Source organism: Ostrea edulis, chromosome 5 (assembly GCF_947568905.1).
Source record: "Ostrea edulis chromosome 5, xbOstEdul1.1, whole genome shotgun sequence".
NCBI classification, from domain to species: Eukaryota; Metazoa; Mollusca; class Bivalvia; order Ostreida; family Ostreidae; genus Ostrea; species Ostrea edulis.
This window is the reverse complement of record NC_079168.1, coordinates 59,245,350-59,267,462: the sequence shown is the minus strand read 5'-3', so window position 1 is coordinate 59,267,462 and position 22,113 is coordinate 59,245,350. Positions and strand designations below refer to the sequence as shown.

The 22,113-nt window shown below is 35.9% G+C and overlaps 1 protein-coding gene across 2 annotated transcripts; it reads left to right on the top strand.

The window, feature by feature from the left end:
• Positions 1–25: 25 nt before the first annotated feature.
• On the top strand, positions 26–21,720 carry LOC125652855 (uncharacterized). 2 transcript variants are annotated; one of them, XM_048882296.2, is made up of 3 exons: positions 26–646; positions 15,219–15,373; positions 20,915–21,720. In XM_048882296.2, the coding sequence occupies exons 1-3, from the start codon at positions 543–545 to the stop codon at positions 21,475–21,477; spliced, it is 822 nt and encodes a 273-aa protein (XP_048738253.1). In that variant the 5' UTR covers positions 26–542; the 3' UTR covers positions 21,478–21,720. The 2 variants fall into 2 exon arrangements, with proteins under 2 accessions (XP_048738253.1, XP_048738252.1); XM_048882295.2 differs by having other exon boundaries at positions 15,204–15,373.
• Positions 21,721–22,113: the final 393 nt, after the last annotated feature.

Below are 22,113 nucleotides of genomic sequence, written 5' to 3'. Positions count from 1 at the left end.
GCTTGGGTAGCGCGCCCTCTGGTGAGAGAATGCTCTCTTCGTGTATAGTACCAATCAGCGCGGCGGGATACCAGTTTAGCCCCCCCCCCCCCCTTTTTATCTGAAAAAAAAAAAACACCCACAGACAATCAAATACCACATATAGCTATATGACATATTTGTGATTCATTATCCGGTCTGGGTCTATGGATTTTTTTTTACTCGTTATTCGAATTGGAAATGTCTACTATATTAAACTGGTTCTCCACTGGTTAGAAGCGAGGACATAAGAGTACCAGTTTAGTCCATTCTGAAAAAATCCGGCCGAATCAAGTATGCTAATATTTTGTTTCCGGTTTGACGATCTAGCGTGTTGACAACAACCAACACTCATTACTGACTCAACAGGCGCAGCTATGCAGTATGAGACTATGCAGGATGCAGGTCCAAAAGTTCCTACCGATGAATAGTTTCCGTGTAAAATTCATCTTCACAATAATGTCAGGACGACTGAAATGAGGCTGATCATAAGATCATTGCAGAATATTTAATGCAAAGCAATTATGAGAAATTGTGTCGACGAAAGAGTTGCATTTGAATGTAGAACTTGTAATAAGAGGAAGAAAACAATGAAAAGGTGTACAAGATGTCGACTAGTCTATTACTGGTACTATAATATTGATTGAAGATAAAATACACTACAAAGTTTTTTACTATAATAATATGCTTTCCAGGGCAAGCGGTAAATTTAGTACGGCCGAAAATCCCATGTAGCGATTTTTTCGAGGTTTCTCTCTTAATGCTGCATGTAATAAAGTATAATTTGCAGATGTTACTGTTAGTAACCTAGGTACATAAAAATCATAAACTTTTCCTGAGAATTGTTCTACAAAAGTACCAAACCAGAGTTTTCACATGCCAAAAAGCAGTAAATCTAGTACGATTTATAAATGTCGGAACCCAAACACGGTCAAAGACACTGACCGATTTCCACAGCCCCTTTGTAAATACTGGGTTTTAAAGTGATCCTATTCATGCAAAAAATATTGATTTAAGACTACATTTTATGTTTCTATCATTATTTCCATAACACAGAATAATAAAAACTGCTGTATATTTTGTAATCGTGATATTGTTTTAATCGGATAGTTGGTGAAATGGGTAGTAAAAACCGGGCCGGGCCTGGTCAGATCACCTTCGAAATCCGAATTTTTTAGTTTTCTTCGTTGATATGTCATTGTTTCTATTGAAACTTACAGAATATATTCTCAATGATACATTTAGTCTTCGCCACAAATTTTAGCACATAATATTACCTATAGGTAAGAAATTCAATGATTGGTTGGTAAAATGGGTAGTGAGACCAAAACACACATTATTGCATATTTTCTGTATAATATGCATCTGCTGCTGAAAACCTAGCATTTTTTCAATTCACATAGAGTTGAATTTGATACTTAATGCATTATTTGACCATTTAAATGCCTTTTATCTTAATTATCGGCGATTTTTCCAAACCCGGGCCAAAAGGAAACCGGATGCGGTCAACCTGGGCCGGCGTTATTTATTCAGATTTATTAATTATCCAATAATAATGGTCCTAAAAAAATATCACCGACTGATAAATTATGCCTAGTTTATGAATATTTAAATTGAAGATAGAGTTTAAAGAGGATTATATGGAGAGCAATTAATTACTATGGATACCCTGCCTGATTAAAATAAAAAAATAAAAAATCGTAATTTATTAAAAATTAAAAACATTTTAACCATAATAATTATGATCTGTATAATAATGACTTAAAATATTGTATTTATAGTGCTAGTATTCATTTCTTCCATTAATAAAAGATATATAATTTAAAAACATTTTAAAACGCCAAGATATGAAGTGTGCATAATCATAATACAAAATGATGGTATTATATATCTAATTTTTAAATGAAACAATTAACAACACAGTATATGTACATAAATTTTATTTTCAAAATGGCACTCGAGTAAGTCTGCATATGCTTGTTAAATTTGAGGATCATGAAAATTGCAATTTTGGTAGGCCTCCCTGCTCTACATCACTATGCATTTAGTTTTTTTTTTACATATATTTGGTGGTAGAGAAGAAGATTGTTGAAAATTATTCAATTTTGTGGCAGTTTTTGCCCTGCCTTTAAGGCTCAAGGGATGTAGGAGTCCTGAAATTTACCATTTATGTCCCATTTGTCCCAAAGATGCTTCATACCAAATTTGAAAGGAATTGGAATGATCATACTTATCAAGAAGTTAAAAATGTTCAATTGTTAACGCATGATGACAGACGACAAACAATTGCAATGTCACCCGAGACCTAAAAATCGTAGAAACGACTTTTTAAATCGTAGAAACGACTTTTTACATCGTTTCTACCATTTTATAAATCGTAGAAACGATTATTTTTATTTTTTCTGCTAGGTTAAATTGGCACGAATACGCCGTCGTAAGTAACTTAATGATAGTTGGGTTAAAATTTAAATTAAAAAGATGGTTCTTATGAAGACACCTCCAAGTGGTAAGAACCGTGCAATGTCACGTTTCATGAGATCGTACACGTGATAGCTAACATCCTCATTTTATTCGGAATTTTAATATCTGGCCCGGGTTACCATATCCGGTTTCCTTTTGGCACGGGTTTTAATAAATCGTGAATATTAAATATACAAGACTCGCATAACAAGTGCTACAGCATTTTGGTGATAAATTATCGTAATATTTATCTAAATCATGTGTAGTTTCATTGTTATGTCACATAGTTCAATCGTAATCGCAGAAAAATGTGTATTTTTCCTCGCTACCCATTTAACCAACCTGGAATAAACAAATGTTGATATTTTCACAGTGAAGCAAAATTATGCCGTAATTTTTGTAGCGAAGATCCAATGTATCATCCAGATTATGATTAAGAAGTTTCACACCAAACAAAAATAAAATAACGAAGAAAACTAAAAAATTCAGATTACAAAGGTGATCTGACCCGGCCCAGCCCGGTTTTTACTACCCATTTTACCAACTATCTTTTAATCGGAACAAGTAGGTCCCCTTAGTTTGGTAAATTCGTACCTAAACATGCGTACATGTAAAACGATAGTTGAGGATGTCTGTTGGTAATTAGTAATGATTATAACATTAACCATTGATTCCGTTGCCAGCTCTGGCCACGCAAAGGTTCCTCATTCACCCAGTTATGTTATTTTGAATAAAAATCTAAACTCCGAAAATAAAGAAACTATACTCCCTAAAGTAAATAATGTAACCCAAAAAGTGTGCTTTTACAATATTTTGTCATTTTGATTAAGAGAGAAAAGGGAATTGTGATAGTACAGTCTTTAATCGTCTTGATGATGGAATGATAATGTTAAAATTTGTCGTTTCTGTTCGATAAATATAAATATCATGATTACTTTAAATCACACTTTGTATGCATTAGTAGCCTACACTGCATCAAAATAATAATTGAATTATAAAATTATTCAATTAATTCAGTAATGAATATGCTTCAACAACGAAGTTTAAAAAGAAGCACACAATAGTGTATATATCAAAGGGGATTTAAATATTGCAAAAGAGTGCATGTACTACACATGTATAATTACAAAATATGTAGGATGACGCAATAAAATGCGCATATAAATGCACCATATGTGCAATTGCGATTTATTTAAGTTACCTTAGATATCTAGAACTCAGTCTGATTCAATATTGTCTAAAATGCTAAAACGCGGACTTTCGGTAGATCACAAGATCAGCGACCGTGTTCAGGTTTCGGCATTTATAAAGCGTACCGCTTTTTGTATCCGAAAACTTTGGTTCTTTATGGAATTCTCAGAAAAAGTTATATGATTCTTGTTTGATAGATCACAAACAGCTATCGCAATAAGTTTGATGTCATTCTACCAACTATTAAGAGAGAAATCATGCAAAAATTGTTATCCGGGACCTTTGGGTTTCGGTAGTACTACATTTACTGCTTGCCGCTTTCCAGTGAATTATAAATCATTAAAGGAATTCTTACTATGTTTATGAAGCAGGCCTGGGGTAATGGCAATGTAATGGGAGTGAAATGGGCCACAAGTATTAAAATTGTAATGTATTGTAATACATATACTTAAAGAAATTTAAATGTACTGTAATAGCTGTGTAATGCACATAAATATAATTACATTTACATTACTTTAAATATTTGAAAAGATCAACTTCATGTTATATTTCTTTATAGCTGTATGTTCCTATGTCATTTTTGTACATAATTACTTTAAAGCAGATTAATTAGTTTTCAAAGTTATTTACTTTCCCTTGATTACCATCATCGGATACCCATGGGTGATCTCGTTTTTTACTCATCACACGGGTGATGTGTAAAAGATGAGATCACCTGTGGATATCCAACGTTGTTAATTACATGCTTGAAAACATTTCCATGTAAAAGAAAACAGTGAGAAGATTATTTAAAAAGTAAATAGTAGTGGGTACACAAATCATGCATTGTCTGTTAGGCATCTATAAATAGCCCCACACGGGTCAGGGGAATCCCAACATGATGTACACATATATAAATCAAACATAACTGTCTAGTAACTTTGAGGCTGAAACAAAGAATTGCTAAGAGGTAATTGATATTTTTATTTGTCGTAAACTTATGGCACTGCACTGTTGTAACAAAATACACAGCTTTACACAAATAACATCACCAATGATCTAAAAGTCTGAACTGAACACTTGACTTTACTTGAAATGGCCAAGTGATGATTGTTTGTAAACACCGATTTAAAATCAAATATTTCTGTTTAAAACCAGTTAAATAATGTATGACATATCATACACCGTCATAAATACATACGTGCAACCTTTTTACAAGGTGGGAAAATTGTCGAAATTCAGACCATACAACTTTAAGAGTTAACAGTATTTAATGAACAACATTAAATTTAAGTTCTAATACCCAAGTAAGTAAGTCACCACTTCAAATATTTATTGAATGTTTCCATAGGGCTATTTGTAAGGTGTCAAAGTAGACGGTTGTGAAATGTTTTCAGAAATTGCTCTTTCTTTCAGATATTCTCTGAAAGAAAACTTGAAACATTGATGAAAATCAAATGCAATGAATAACTTAGATGTGTTTTCAAACATTTGTGTGCTTAATATGTTACTGTATAATTAAAATTCATAAATCATTATAAAGAAATAATTTTTCTGGCATTTCTTTAATATCAGTATGTAATGTAATGCACTCTCAAGTGATGTGTAATTTAATGCATTACATATCAAAATAGGGGTAATGGTAATGTTGAATTTTGTAAGTAATGGTAATGTAATGCATTACATTGCTATGTAATTGACCCTAGGCCTGTTACATACTACCTATAGATACCGTTACAGCGTTACACAGGCACAGCGAGATCATAAGATGTCTACAGTCTCAAACATTTACATCATACTCCTCTTTATCTGATGTTTTATGCTAGTGTTTATATGATATATGAACAGCTTAAAGGTTTAGAAAGCATTGCATTGGGAATGGAGGCAAACCTTGATTTGCATCAATTTGGATATTGAGGGAAATCTAGATTTTAATTTTTTGTATTTGATCAAAGTCCAGTGACATTTTGGGACGAATATTGTGATGCACAAATCTTTTAATTTCTGTGAAATTGTGCTTGTTTTGACATTTCAATACCAGTGTTTGAATAAAATTGTACACAAACATATTGGTTTGACTCCTGGAGCTATAGTGGAGCATATAGTAATCATATTGATATACAAGCATCAATCCTAATGTAGATTGATTGAAATTTGAGTACATGATCTTGATTCTGTAGGGGTGCATAGTATTGTATAGGAAAATTTTTTTTTAAAAATTTTCTCATGAGTTGCAGGAGTATAGTACGTCAAAGTTACAATATGCAGTGTCACCTAAGTGCACATTAATTCCTAGAACCGGTCGAAGCGGAAAGTAAATTTCCAGACATGAATTATGAAGGACTGCTACGAGATTTGGTGAAGGGGTCAGTCCAAATATTCAGCCGAGCCGAATCTCAACCGAGATTAGGGTCAGGAGGGACCACAAGAGAGGTTTAAAGGGTGTAGTTAATCATATTAATATGCAAGCATCAATCCTAATGTAGATCAATTGAAATTTGAGTATATCTTGATCCCTTGATTCAGTAGGACAAAAGGGGTTAAAGTTTTACATGGGAATGCATGTATCTAAGAACATTCTTTGAAAATTAAGCTTCTCATAAACCACAAGGGTTTAGTTTTTAAATTGATATGAAAGCATCCTCATATGGTGTAGATACAAATTTTTCACACCTAATTAAGTCAGCATTTTTCTTGTCAATCAACTGCTCAAGGGTGGAGATATGGTAGTGATTTTAAGTTTTATACAGGGATATATAGAAAAAAAGCCTCTCTGTAAGTGAATATACTTTAAACATGATCGTAAATTTTTGTCTTCAAATTATGCAAGCATCCTCATTTAATATAAATTTTATCGTTTTTTCACACCTTACCCTTTGGGTTCAAGGTGCACTCATGAATGGAGGAAGCATAAATGGAAATCCAGGGATATTGTTTTACATGGGTAAAATGTGGTAGGTCAGGTGAGCAATGTACTCTATGGGCCTTTTGTCACCGGTTTTATTACTGGCTATGCAAGTCATGTAATATTTACATTTTCAATGTTTGCTGAAGATGTCTTTAACAATTGTAATAATAGCCATTTCCTCATCAATGCAATGCAGTAATATGAACAATGTGCATATGACTCTATAGGAATATAGTATATTTAGTTCAATGGTTGGGAATTTGAACAGAAATACAGTGCTCCCTCGACAGTTTGGACAAGGTATGCAAGTGGCTAGGTTAATTACGAATAATTGCAGTATTGAACTCGAGAATTTAAATGTTTATACAGAGAGGAGTCTAAAAAACTTTATGGTATTGAATTTCTTTTGATTGCTCAGTGAATTGTCCAAACTCGTCTTGAACAAAAGTTGGCAATATATCGAGGGAGCACTGTATCTGTTGAAAATAGAATGTAATGATAAGAAATGAATTTCATTTTTGAAAATGATACATGAGGGCATGAACTGCAATCCTTCTTGTCGGCTAACACTTCATTAAATATGCTCACCTGAAGTGCTGCAGTTCATGATCTCATGCATAATTTTCAAAAATGAAATTTCTAAAATGACAACTGCAACAAAACCTCTGATTCATATCTTGAATATCAGACATATGACACATATCTATTGGGTAATAGACACAAAACATCTTTTTTAGCATTGGACACAACACATATCTATATGCCAGTTTGGAGATACGTCCAAGTTATTTCCCTTTGGAGAACTCTCATACATAGTACTTAGATGCAAAACAATTTGTTTACATGCGGGAATGGGACAAATATTCATCAATGCATTAGTGAATGTGTTCAATAAGTTTCTCATACACTGTTTTTTTCACCCGAATTCAACTGGTACACAAATGAAGTAAGTGATAGGTATTAAGGGAGTAATTGAATACATGGTGCTCTTATTAAGCATGTTATTTTGTTGGTTGTACATATCATATCCATGATATTAACTACAAATATATAGCATTGTTTTTATGTTTCCACTTTAGTTAAACATTTCTTTTGATAGTAGTATATTATACATTTACAAGTTTAAAGAGAAATCACTTTTAATACATTATATCATTTTCCTCAATGACTGCATGTATGTCCACTGTCCCAAGTGTTGCGAATCCGCAATTATATTAACATTTTAAATTATTTCCTGCATTTCTAGTTATTCTGGTTTATTATCAGTTTCATTTTATTTGTTATATAGAGAATTTTGATTATTCCGTTTTTGTCTTAGTATGACTTGTCATTAGGTTTTAGTCCGTGTCCGTTTTTATCCGATTGTTTACATTTTAACATTATTAAGATAGGAAGTAAATATAGCAGAAGACAGCTGGACCGACTTGAACGAGTAGAATAGGTAGAGAAGTGAAATAGATTATCTAGCAGGGAGTTTATAGTAAAGTAGAATACAAGTTGAATAGTAAATTAAGAATAGAAACAGGTTTGTGTTTGGATCTTGTCTGTTTATATCAATAGATCTAGCATTTATTCATAGATCATTAATAGTTGAAGATTATTATTCTGTATCCAATGTGGCGATTTTAGATTTGTATGATTTAGATATATATTGATCTATATTATTTAATTACCTACTCATTTACATATTTCATAATCATTGAATGTGTTATATTTGTTTTATAATGTATCTGTAGACGTGTATCGCAGTATTGTGTTTTAATGTTTATTAAATGTGTGAACTGTGAATTTGTGATCCGTGTGTGAATTCAAGGAACAAAGCAGTCTTCGCCACATTGTTTGGTGCCGGAACCCGGGAATCCTTCGTCTAAGAACTTACATAGATTCTACACACGGAAACTAAACCGAGAAAATGTCTCTTCCATACTTAAAAGGAAATTGTACCAGGTACCAAAATTTAATTGAAAAGGAGATAAGCAAAAGTGGAGCTCTCGTTTCCCAGGATGCCATGGAAGAAGATATATCCGAACTACTTCGTCAGGTGGAATCATCGACAAGGCGACTTGAGGACTTCAGTGGTAAATTGGAAGAAAATATAGAGAAGTGGTCCCTGTCTGTAGAAAGCAAAGAAGTTGACCAAGGTGAAGTAGATAAATTTACAGGTGATAGTGAAAGGTTATTTGCATTATTAGCTGAAGCAGCTGAACGCATAGATCAACTTATGATGCTGGAGAGGAGTTTACAGGAGAGAATAACTACTGTGAAAGCTACACGGCAAACTACTGATTCAAGAATTGATCATATTGTATTTTTACAAGAAAAAATGCAAGAACAGATACTACAATTTCAAGAACTACAACTTCATCAGTCCCAATTTCATACAGCACCACAAGGCCCTTTAGCTGTAAGGCTTCCAAAACTGGAACTACCCTCCTATAATGGAGACAAGATCAAATTTAAAGAATTCTGGGATGCCTTTGATGCTACAATCAACAGGAATAGTAAGCTCTCTAGGATTGAGAAATTCAACTATCTTCAGAGCAAACTCACAGGAGAAGCCAAGGCAGCTATTTCAGGAATTTCGCTCTCGCATGAAAACTATGATGTAGCCATTGATATCATACAGGAGAGATTTGGGGATGCACAGTCAGTGATCAATAAACATTATATGGAACTGATCAACATACAGCCTGTGACAAATGATACATTGAGTTTGAGGAGACTATATGATGACCTTGAGAAACACATGAGAAGCTTAGAAGCATTGCGTCAAGATGTAAACCAGGATGTGTTTGTGTCAATGATAACTTCGAAGTTACCTAAGGAAACACTGCTGCAGCTTGAAATACAGAAAGGAAGTAGAGACAAATGGACTGTTAAGAAACTAAGAGACTTGTTTAAAGCTTATGTCACAGCAAAGGAATCTACAGAATTTCAAGCTTCAGATGCTCATAATCATGTGGAAAACCATGCAACAGCAGAGGCTTTAATGATATCCACTAAAGGGTCAAAGGAAAGAAGAAATGCATCAAGTGCAAAGTCTCCAGTGTGCAGTTTTTGTAATGGATATCATTGGACTGATGAGTGCAGAAAGTACAGAACCATAGAAGACAGAAAACAAAGAATTAAAGGGAAATGCTATATATGCTTAAGACCTGGACACAGAATTAAAGACTGTAGAGTTGTGAAACCATGTTTTCATTGCAGAGAGAGTAGGAATCACCATAGAAGCCTGTGTCCAAAGAAATTTCCACATCAGAGAGATGAATCCACAAGGCTGGAAAAATCAACACAGAAAGAAACATCTTGTTTAGCAGACGAGTCACACAAAGAGAAACATTCCACAGCAGAATCATTACAGGAAAGCAGTATGTTTACATCAGGGGATATTGTGTTGATGCAGACTGCCCACACAGAAGTGTCTAATCCTGTTACAAACAAGAAGGAAGCTGTCCGGATTTTAATGGATTCTGGATCCCAGAGAACATACATTACAGAGGATCTAGCAAAGAGATTAAACCTTAGAATGGGTCAAACTGAAGAAATTTCATTGATTACATTCGGTGCTGACAAACTAAAGCGAGTGAAAACTCCACAAGTCATCTTGAAGATGAAACTTAAAGAAGAAGAATTTATGACAATCAATGCCAATGTTGTGCCGAAAATCACAGGAACTATACTGAGAAGACCCATACCACAAATTGCCAGGGAAAAGTTGTTTAGCTTGTGTAGACATCTCCAGATGTCTGATACTATTCCAACAGCCTTTGAAGATTCTAGAGTAGACATACTCATTGGAAATGATTATTACCTTGATATCATCTCATCTGAGAAAATAGGGGTACAGGAAGGACTGTATTTATTAGGATCCAAACTTGGGTGGATCATAACAGGAAGGACTCACAGCAGTAATGAAGAGAGAAAAGAACATCAGATGATGATAGCAAATGGATTACTGTCAATTACAGAGTGCTGTCTGCGTTCTTCAGAGAGATGTTTGCCAGTGAAACCTCTACTTGAAGACTTTTGGAATTTAGAGACTATAGGAATTAAAGACTCCCCCTATACATCAGATGATGAGGAAGCACTGAGAAATTTTAATAGCACCTTAGAGATGGGAAACAATAGGTATCATGTCACTTGGCCATGGAAGAGTTCATGTCCAGAACTTCCTGAAAACAGAGAACTTGCGTATGGAAGGTTCAAGTCACTTGTACACAAGATGCAAAGCAAGCCAGACTTCTTACAAAAATATGATGAAATTATCCAGGATCAGTGTACAAAGGGAATTATAGAGAAAATTCCTCACAGTAGTGAAGAAACAGGGATAAAGCATTATATCCCACATCATGCAGTTATCGACCCAACGAAGCCAACCACAAAAGTTAGGATCGTATATGATGCTTCAGCAAAGTCGAAACAGAGTAACCTCAGTCTCAATGAATGTCTACACAGAGGACCTGTTATGCTACAGGATTTATGTGGACTACTGTTGCGCTTCAGAATGAATAGGATAGGAATTGTAGCTGACATAGAGAAAGCTTTCCTGCAAGTTGGATTGCAAGTCAAAGACCGAGATGCCACCAGATTCTTTTGGTTGAAGGATGTGAACACCCGGAGCATAGAAAACAACACTCAAGTATACCGATTTTGCAGAGTGCCGTTTGGTGTAATATCCAGTCCATTTCTTCTGGCAGCAACTATTGACCATCACCTCTCTATGTACAACAGTGAAACAGCTGAAAATATTAGAAACAATATCTACGTCGACAATGTAATCACTGGAGTAGATACTGTTACAGATGCAGAAGTTCTATACAAGGATAGTAAAGAGATATTTAGTGCTATGTCAATGAACCTCAGAGATTGGGCTTCAAACAACAAGGAATTTTACAACTCCATTCCAAAATCAGATCAGTCTGTGAGAGAGAAGATGAAGATCTTAGGATTGACATGGATCCTCACTGATGATACACTTGCAGTACCATGTTTGAAATGTGAAACAGAAGTCATGCCAGTTACAAAAAGAGAAGTACTGCAGCGAGTGGCATCTATATATGACCCACTTGGATTTTTCACTCCAGTGACTTTAAAGACAAAGTTATTTCTCCAGATGTTGTGGAGGAAGAATTTAGATTGGGATGAACAGCTTACAGAAGAAGATGTTCAGCAATGGCAACTTATATCTACAGACCTACAAGATATTCCACAGTGCCACATGCCAAGATACATTGGACTGCCAGGAGAAGTTACATGTAGATTGCTTTGCTTTTGTGATGCCTCTACAAAAGCGTATGCCACTTCTGTTTACCTGCAGATATTCAACAGGAAAACAAGAACATGCAATCTTGTATTTTCCAAGATTCGTCTGGCACCTGACAAGAAGATCTCGCTTCCAAGACTGGAGTTATTGGCAGTTCTCATAGGGGTTCGTAGTATATTGTTTGTAGAGAGACAACTGACTTTAGCTATTTCAGAAAAGATACTGTGGACTGATTCACAATGCGTATTACATTGGATTAAGACAAAGAAGCCATTGACAGTGTTTGTAGAAAACAGACTAAGAGAAATTCATAATAGCAGTGACATAGAATTTCAGTATGTATCAACCAAGGACAACCCTGCAGATGTCGCAAGTCGTGGAACAACTGTTTTCTCCCTTAGAAAGAATAAAAACTGGTGGAATGGTCCCTCATGGTTAACAAAGAACAGAAGTGAATGGCCCACATGGAAATTACTTGACAACCATGAAAGTAAAGAAGCTATGGAGTCGGAGTACAGAGTTCCAAAGGTACTGTTTGAAGCTAAATTGCTGGTGGGGGAGGGTCCTAGCAGAATGACAGATAGCTCTGACAACCCATTCTGCCTGGATGTTAAGAAGATTTCTTCCTTTACACGTCTTGTGCGAGTTTCCGCCTGGGTACTAAGATTTATCAAGAAACTTGAAGGGAACGAAATACATCCAGGACCATTGTCATCTGAAGAGTTGAATGAATCCAAAGTTTTGTGGATAAAACATGTACAAAGCCAGCACTTTAAGGAAGTGAAAATTGCACTGGCAGAAAAGAAAAGACACAATTTAGTGAATCAGCTTGGACTTATAATAGATGAAGGTCTTATTAGATGTGTTGGTCGACTCGGCGCTGCTCATATGACGGAGGGAGCGAGGCAACCAATACTACTACCAAAGAGAAACCATGTGACTGACTTACTGATAGATAGTCTTCACAGAAGATCCTTTCATGTTGGAGTATCTCAGACCTTATCCATGATCCGACAGACATACTGGATCCCACAAGGCCGCTCAGAAGTTAAGAGAATCTTGAGGAAATGTACTGTGTGCAAGAGGCATGAAGGAGGACCATACAAAATGCCACTGATGCCGCCATTCCCGAAGAAACGTGTTAACGAATCGGCTCCATTCACCTTTACTGGAGTAGATTACTTTGGTCCAATATATGTCAAAACAGAAAATGGGAACAAGAAAGTTTGGGTTTGCCTGTATACATGCTTAGCAGTTAGAGCCATACATATGGAACTTATGCAGGACATGTCAACAGAGGAATTTCTTTTGGGACTTAGAAGATTCATTGCACGATGGGGAAAGCCCAAGCAAATAATATCCGACAATGGATCTCAATTCAAGCTTGCAAGTGATGTGCTAGAAAAGGTATGGAAGTCAACTGTTCGGGATCCAAACGTACAGACCTACATTTCTAATGAAGATATCCGATGGCAATTTATTGTTGAACTTGCACCTTGGATGGGGGGATTTTATGAACGCTTAATAGGAGTCGTTAAGCGGGGTCTCCAAAAGACCATTGGAAAGCTGTGCCTAACCAGTGAACAGCTACGAACTATACTGGCCGAGTCGGAAGCTGTTGTGAATTCCAGACCTTTGGTGTATGTTGGAGATGACATCAACTCGAACATCGTTCTCACTCCAGCACATTTTCTGACATTGAACCCAAAGACTGGAATTCCAGATGATGAAAAAGTAGGCGTAGAAGACACAGACTATTTACCCTTCATCAGCAGTTCTGATAAGCTACTCCTTACATGGAAGAAAGGAAGGAAACACTTAGATGCTTTTTGGAAAGCTTGGCGAGATGACTACCTTCTAAGTCTTAGAGAAAGGACCTCTTACAAACTTAAAGAAGGACGAATTCAACATAGGATGGAACCAAGAATTGGAGATGTTGTGCTGATTAAGGATGATCTTCCTCGAGGGAACTGGAAAATTGGACGCCTTTGTGAACTAATTGTGAGTCGGGATGGAGAAGTGCGGTCGGGAAAGGTGTTGCTCCCCAGCAAAAGGACCTTAAACAGACCATTGAACTTGTTATACCCTATTGAATGTTCGGAAGAGAGTGATTCAAAGAAAAGCGTGGAAAGAAGTGAAAATCAAAGTACCGAAAGACCAAATAGCTTAAACCAAGAACATTCCAAAGAGAGGAAACCGTGTGTGACTGATTCAGATGGAACTACTTCTGAAAACCGTCCAAAGCGAAGAGCTGCCGAGAAAGCGAAGGAAAAAATCAAGGACTGGTTAGATGCGTAACTATTCTTCGGTCGTGGGAGTGTTGCGAATCCGCAATTATATTAACATTTTAAATTATTTCCTGCATTTCTAGTTATTCTGGTTTATTATCAGTTTCATTTTATTTGTTATATAGAGAATTTTGATTATTCCGTTTTTGTCTTAGTATGACTTGTCATTAGGTTTTAGTCCGTGTCCGTTTTTATCCGATTGTTTACATTTTAACATTATTAAGATAGGAAGTAAATATAGCAGAAGACAGCTGGACCGACTTGAACGAGTAGAATAGGTAGAGAAGTGAAATAGATTATCTAGCAGGGAGTTTATAGTAAAGTAGAATACAAGTTGAATAGTAAATTAAGAATAGAAACAGGTTTGTGTTTGGATCTTGTCTGTTTATATCAATAGATCTAGCATTTATTCATAGATCATTAATAGTTGAAGATTATTATTCTGTATCCAATGTGGCGATTTTAGATTTGTATGATTTAGATATATATTGATCTATATTATTTAATTACCTACTCATTTACATATTTCATAATCATTGAATGTGTTATATTTGTTTTATAATGTATCTGTAGACGTGTATCGCAGTATTGTGTTTTAATGTTTATTAAATGTGTGAACTGTGAATTTGTGATCCGTGTGTGAATTCAAGGAACAAAGCAGTCTTCGCCACACCAAGTACAAAAGAGCTCTTATCTTAAAATTGGGTGTTGGATATGACACATATCTGGCATTAACACATATCACTTGGGCATTAGACACAACATATCATATCAATCTATTGAGCATGTACTAGTAATTTTTAGGAACATTTCTACTAAAATAATAGTATTTACAATGTTCCATGAGACTTATATTATGGATCCATTTACCAAATATGGATCAGGATTATGATTTCCATCTACTCTAGATAATTGAAATTCAGGGAACTTGTTGATTGTTTTCAAATATCTCTCTCTCTCTCTCTCTCTCTCTCTCTCTCTCTCTCTCTCTATATATATATATATATATATATATATATCTGAAGTTCAAAATAATCAAAGTTGATCTTCAGCTGAAATACATGTATACAAATGTACTGTGTAACTATGATGGCAGTTTTCAATTTTGCAGCTCACGAGAATGCCAGACCACAGACTGGCCAATTCACAAAACTGTGTGTTCCCTCACAACAAAAAATTCAACAAGAGAAAAGATGGGCACAGAAAATCCAGTGAGTGTGAAATTCACAACAAACGATGGTTCTATATATGAACAAAATGCAACAGGTACAGTGATTTTAGTACTTCCTTCTAATCCACTCTTTCTCCTGTAAACGCAAAGTCTTTATAAAGTTTTGCGGTTTTGTCACATTAATATTTACATTTCCAATGTTTTTACCATCATCATCTTTACCACATTGAAATGATAGCCATTTCCTCTTGAATGTGAACAATTTGTGTATGAATCTTGTTAAATTTTGTATGACTATTTTAATGACTAGGAAAATAAATTGAAAGTTTTTCATTTTTAGCTCATCTATCTGAGCTGAAAGCTCAAGTGAGCTTTTCTGATCGCCTGTTGTCCATCGTCTGTCTTGCCTGTCTGTAAACTTTTCGCTTTTTCTACTTCTTCTCCAGAATCAATGGACCAATTCCAACCAAACTTGGCCAAAAGCATCGTTGGGTGAAGGGCTTTCAAGTTTGTTCAAATAAAGGGCTATACCTCCTTCAAAGGGGAGATAATTACAAAAATGCAAAAATAGGGTGGAGTCATTAAATAATCTTCTTCTCAAGAACCACTGAGCCAGAGGAGCTGAAATTTACATGAAAGCTTCCTGACATAGTGCAGATTCAAGTTTGTTCACATCATTGCCCCGGGGGTAGGTTGGGGCCACAATAGGGGATCAAAGGTTTACATGGTAATAAATAGGGAAAATCTTTAAAAATCTTCTTCCCAAGAACCACTGGGCCAGAAGAGCTGAGATTTACATGCAGATTCAAGTTTGTTCAACTTCAAAGCATGGCCCCCGGGGATAGATTGGGGCCACAATAGGGGATCAAAGTTTCACATGGGAATAAATAGGGAAAATCTTCTTCCAAAGAACCACTGGGCCACAAGAGCTGAGATTTACATGAAAACTTCCTGACGTAGTGCAGATTTAAGTTTGTTCAAATCATGGCCCCCTGGGGGTAGGTTGGGGCCACAATAAGGGATCAAACTTTTACATGGGAATAAATAGAGAAAATCTTTAAAAATCTTCCAGATTCAAGTTAGTTCAAATCATGGCCCCTGGGGGTAGGTTAGGGCCACAATAGGGTATCGAATTGTTACATGGGAATGAATAGGGAAAATCTTTAAAAATCTTCCTCTCAAGAACCACTGGGCTAGGAAAGTACAAATTTGCATGAAAGCTTTCTGACATAGTGCAGATTCAAGTTTGTCAAAATCATGGCCCCCGGGCGTAGGATGGGGCCACAATAGGGAATCAAAGTTTTGCATATAAATACATGTACATAGGGAAAATCATTAAAATCTTCCCGTGAAGAATAACTGGGCTAGTAGAGTTTACATTTGCATGAAAGCTTCCTAACATAGTGCAAATTTAAGTTTGTTAAAATCATGGCCCCCAGGAGTAAGTTGAGGCCACAATATGGGGATCAAAGTTTTATATGTGAATATTTAGGTAAAATCTTTCAAAATCTTCTTCTCAAGAACCACAAGGCTGGGAAAACACAAATTTACATAAAAGCTTCCTGACATAGTGCAGATTGAAGTTTGTTAAAATTATGACTCCTGGGTGTAGGATGGGGCCACAGTAGGGAATCAAAGTTTTACATACAAATATAAAGGGGAAAATCTTCTTCTCAAGAACCACTGGGTCAGGAAAGTACAAATTTACATGAAACTTCAGTGAAAGATTTCTGACATAGTGCAGATTCAAATTTGTTTAAATTATGATCCCCGGGGTTAGGATGGGGCCGCAATAGGGGATCAAAGTTTTACATACAAATGTATAGAGAAAATCTTTAAAAAATTTCTTCTCAAGAATCATTGGGCCAGAAAAGTTTACATTTACATGACGTCTTCCTGACATAGTACAGATTCAAGTCTGTAATTTTGTTTCGCATTTTATAGGTACCCAATGGAAATGGGTTTTAATAACGTATGTGATATGGTATAGTAATATCTCACTCTGACCACTTCGTCCGATGATCTATATACAGGTGACTCTTGATAACTCGAAGTTCAAGGGACCTTGATAAAACTTCAAGAGATCGAAATTTGGAAATTTAAGGTCTGACCATATGGTTCAAATTTTATAATAACTAGAAATGTTTACCAGCAAGATCATGGGATCATTTTGACACATTTTCCTTCATGGTAATTCTATTGATTTCAAATTAAAGAACCTTATATTGTGTTTATAAAAAGATTTCAAAGTTTATTTATTTATTTGTTCTTTTCTCATGCTAAGATACGCATACAAAACTAATTTGCAATAAAGCTTTACTGTCGCTAACTAAAGACAGAGCACAATTTTATTTCGCTTTAAAGCAAAAATTCTAATAAATGTGTAAAACGATGTTTTAGAGCAACTTTACACAAATTAGAACAAACTCTTCTGAATTAATGTCTCAAACTTATTGTCTCTTACTGTCGTTGTCAAGTCAAAACAAATTATAGATTTTATTCATAGTCGTCAGATGATATACAAATTTTAATCATCACAAGACCCCAGTGTAGGGTGAAAACTGACCAATTAACCAGTTATACAATCAAGTGTCCACCGCCACAAAGTAGCAGGGGCGATGTATCCCCTATACTTACTTACTTAATCCACTTCGTCCCATGGGGGACATAGGGCAACCACAGTAGCTTTCCACTTTTTTCTGTCTTGGGCTATTTTTTTGGTTTCTCCCCATGTTTTATTGATGGCCTGTAACTCTGCATTGATCCCTCTACGCCAAGTGTTTTTCGGTCTGCCCCTCTTACGTTTGCCTTGTGGATTCCATTCTAGAGCTTGTTTAGTTATGCTGGTGTTAGGTTTTCTTAATGTGTGTCCAATCCACTTCCATCTTCTTGTTCTAATTGTTATATCAATTGGTTCTTGTTTGGTTCTTTTCCACAGTTCTTTGTTGTTAATCGTATCTGGCCATCTCACACCAAGGATGTTTCTTAGGCAGCGGTTTAAGAAGACTTGGAGTGTCTTGATGGATGCTGATGTTTCTCTCCAAGTTTCGGACCCATAGAGAAGGACAGATTTGACATTAGAGTTGAAAAGCCTTAGTTTGGTACTAGTTCTCAAGGTGGTGTTTCTCCAAACTGGTTTTAGCATAGCAAAGGCTTGTTGAGCTTTCCTTTTCCGAGCTTTTATGTCTTCGTCGGTTCCACCTGTAGTGCTGATGATACTGCCCAGGTATGTGAATTCTTCTATATTTTCTACTTCTTTGTGTCTTATTTGTAGTTTCTCTGTCTGAGCAGTGTTTATTGTCATTATCTTTGTCTTTACTGGATTGATTAGAAGGCCTGTTTGTCTTGCTGTTGATTCAAGACTGATGGTCTGTTCTTTTGCGTCCTGAAATCTATGTGATAGCATACATATATCGTCGGCAAAGTCAAGATCTTCCAGGCGGTTTTGTAATGTCCACTGTATACCTTTTGGGTTTTTATATGCTGTTTTAGTTACCCAGTCTATAACCATTAAGAATAGGAGAGGGGACAGGAGACAGCCTTGTCTTACACCGGTAGTAACATCAAACGGATCGGTCAGGTTTCCATCATGAACTATTTGGCAGTTATATCCATCATAAAGCTGTTGAATGATAGAGATGATTTTATGAGGTATGCCATAGTGTTTGAGAATATCCCACAGTACCTGGTGGTCGATACTGTCAAAAGCCTTTTCGAAGTCTACAAAGATCATATAAAGAGATGTTTGCCATTCAATTGTCTGTTCTACTATGATTCTTAAGGTGGCTATCTGGTCTACACAGGAATGCTCTTGTCTAAATCCTGCTTGTTCATCTCTAAGCATTTTGCCTAATTTTGCTTTAATTCGATAGAGTATGACATAACATAGGATTTTGCTTGGAATGGATAACAGGGTGATCCCTCTCCAGTTGTTACATGAGGAAAGGTCACCTTTCTTTGGAAGTTTAATAAGGAGTCCTTTTCGCCAATCATCTGGAATTTGTTCTTCCTTCCAGATTCTGTTTATCAGGCGGTGAAGGGCCTCGACTGACATATAGTCCATGGCTTTAATTGCCTCTGGTGGAATGTTATCAACTCCTCCTGATTTCCCATTTTTAAGATGTTTTATTGCTCTATCTATTTCATCTCTTGTAACTTCTTCAATATTTATATCTAGTGGTTGCCCCGCTTCTATATCAGGTGGATTTGTCGGTGGTGGTCTATTTAGTACTTCCTGAAAATGTTCTTTCCATCTCTTAAGTTGGTCTTCAATCTTGGTTATTACATTTCCGTTTTTATCTTTTACTGGTGTATTGGTAGTCGGTGGTTTACCACTCAGCTGTCTGGTGATGTTAAAGAGAGTTTTGATGTCTCCTTTACTACATGCTGTTTCTGCCTCTTGTGCTAGATGTTCTGCATACTTTCTTTTGTCTTTTTTACAATTTTTCTTCACCTCCTGATCTTTTTGGGTGTAGTTTTCCTGTGCTTGACGTGTTTGGTGTCTGGTTGTAGCTCTTACCACTTTCTCTTTAGCTTGTCTTCTTTCCTCAACTCTAGCCCAAGTGTCATCTGACATCCAATGTTTACGTTTGTTTTGGACATAACCTATGGTTTCTTCACATGTTTGTATAATGGCTTTCTTAGTTTTCTCCCATATAGTATTAATATCTTGGTCTTCCTCTTCGATCGATAAAACAGAGAATCTGTTTTGTAAGGTTATTTGGTAGTTTGATGTATCCCCTATGCAGACACCTAATCCCCACGACCATGCGAGCCTCCGGCATTCAACAAAATCCAGGTAAAGTCCAAGCAGAAATAATTATATGCATGAGTGAAGGTGAGTATACACTACCACCACTTCGAGAGATCGAAAGTGAAAAACAATTAAATAAGTTTTACGGGACCCAACTTCACTTCGAGAGATCAAGAGTGAAAAACAATGCAATAAGATTTACGGGACCCAACTTCGCTTCGAGAGATCGAGAGAGAAAAACAATAAAGTAAGTTTTACGGGACCTAACTTCACTTTGAGAGATCGAGAACTTTGAGAGATCAAGAGTGAAAAACAATGCAATAAGTTTTACGGGACCCAACTTCACTTTGAGAGATCGATAGTGAATTTGCTTATTTATTTAGAGAAAAAATTTGGGACCATGATTTCACTTCGACAGATCAAGAGATCAAAGTTTGAGCCTTCGAGAGTCACCTGTACTCATGATGTTTTGAAAGAGAAAATTCATTTTCTCTGGCCAAGGGTTTTCGATCCACTCCGCTCCGCATTTATGGACCGAAAACTCTTGGCTAGTAAAGATGGAGAAAATAATCTGCAGGAGAAAGTAATTAACAGTGCTTTAAAACATATTTTTAAGCAGATTTTAATTCTTGGTGCAAATTATGCATATATTGAGCATATATCTTTGACATTTCCTTGTTACTGATCAGCTACTAGTATACCAATGGTACCATTGTTGGATTTCTCACCCAAACTCGTTCAGAGTACACAAGGATCCAATAATAACAAATATTTACCGTACCATAGGCAAATCGGTGATGGTACCATTAGGTTTACTCTGAACTCATCCACTGTGCCTTGCATATATTAAATACTAGTAATGTTGAGATGAATTAAATTCCAGCAAAAACAGTTGAAGACAGTGCCTCTAAATATTCACCTGTGATAGACTTTAAGCGGTATGATGCTAGAGGGAAACCAACCATCTCCGACAAAGACCGTGAAAACCACACAATCGACAAAGACGATGAAAACCACACAATCAAGAGAACATTTTACATTGAAAATGACCAAGTATGCCACAATGTGCCAGTATTTGACAAAAGCAAAGAACACACAGATATAGTGGTAAAGGCCAACAGACAGAAACAGACCATCAGCATTCAGGAGAATTGGGATGGATGCATGATTTATCGCTTCCTTTCACACCGGTTACAGATTCCTTTGGATAGGTTAAAGGTTATCCACAAAGGAAAGATTGTAAATGCAGACAGTATGAGAGAGTGTATACAGAGGAAGGCAGTTTTCCAGGTGTTTGGTGAAAAGGCTGAAGATGCCAGTGGGGTTGATAACAGGGACATTGATTTAATGATGAGGCAACTGAATATCAGTAGAAACGACGCCATCGTGGCCCTGAAAAAGCATGGGGATGTTGTTGATGCCATGCTGGATATTGGTCAAAAGTGATTATCTTCATTGTTATGATTCAAAGTGACACATTCCTGTTGGTTTTAGTGAAGTCTAAATTTTTTTTGCAATGTTTGATGCTTGTGTATAGTGATGAAGGATTTTGTAACAGAAATGTGTGCATTTAGTTTTTCATGTCATATGTCTGATTGTCAGACAGTAGAAGTCATTGCATTTATATTATTATATCGCGCTATATATGGAGGACTTCATTGGACTGAATAAAATTTTACCAGTCATTTCTGATAGATCTTTGACTATATTAGTCCTTTACAAACTGTACTGCAGATTTGTTGATTGGATAATAGATGCTTAAATTTAAATGAGATAATCATTTTGATATCATGAAATTTGTTGTTGTAAATAACAGTTCATTTAAGAAATGAACAGCACTTTTGAGCTGTTCATGGTCAAAATGAATGGATTTGGATTTGAGGCAAATTTTGTGAATCGCACTAGCGATTCACAGAGAATTTGCCTCAAATCCAAATCCGTTCAAATTGACCATGAACAGCTCGAAAGTGCTGTTCATTTCTTATATTTATATTCATTTACTAAATCACGATTTGTTTACATTGCTTGTATAAGACTAAAGTCAGGAACTCCCAAATTCCACCTATGTCACAGTCGTATTGT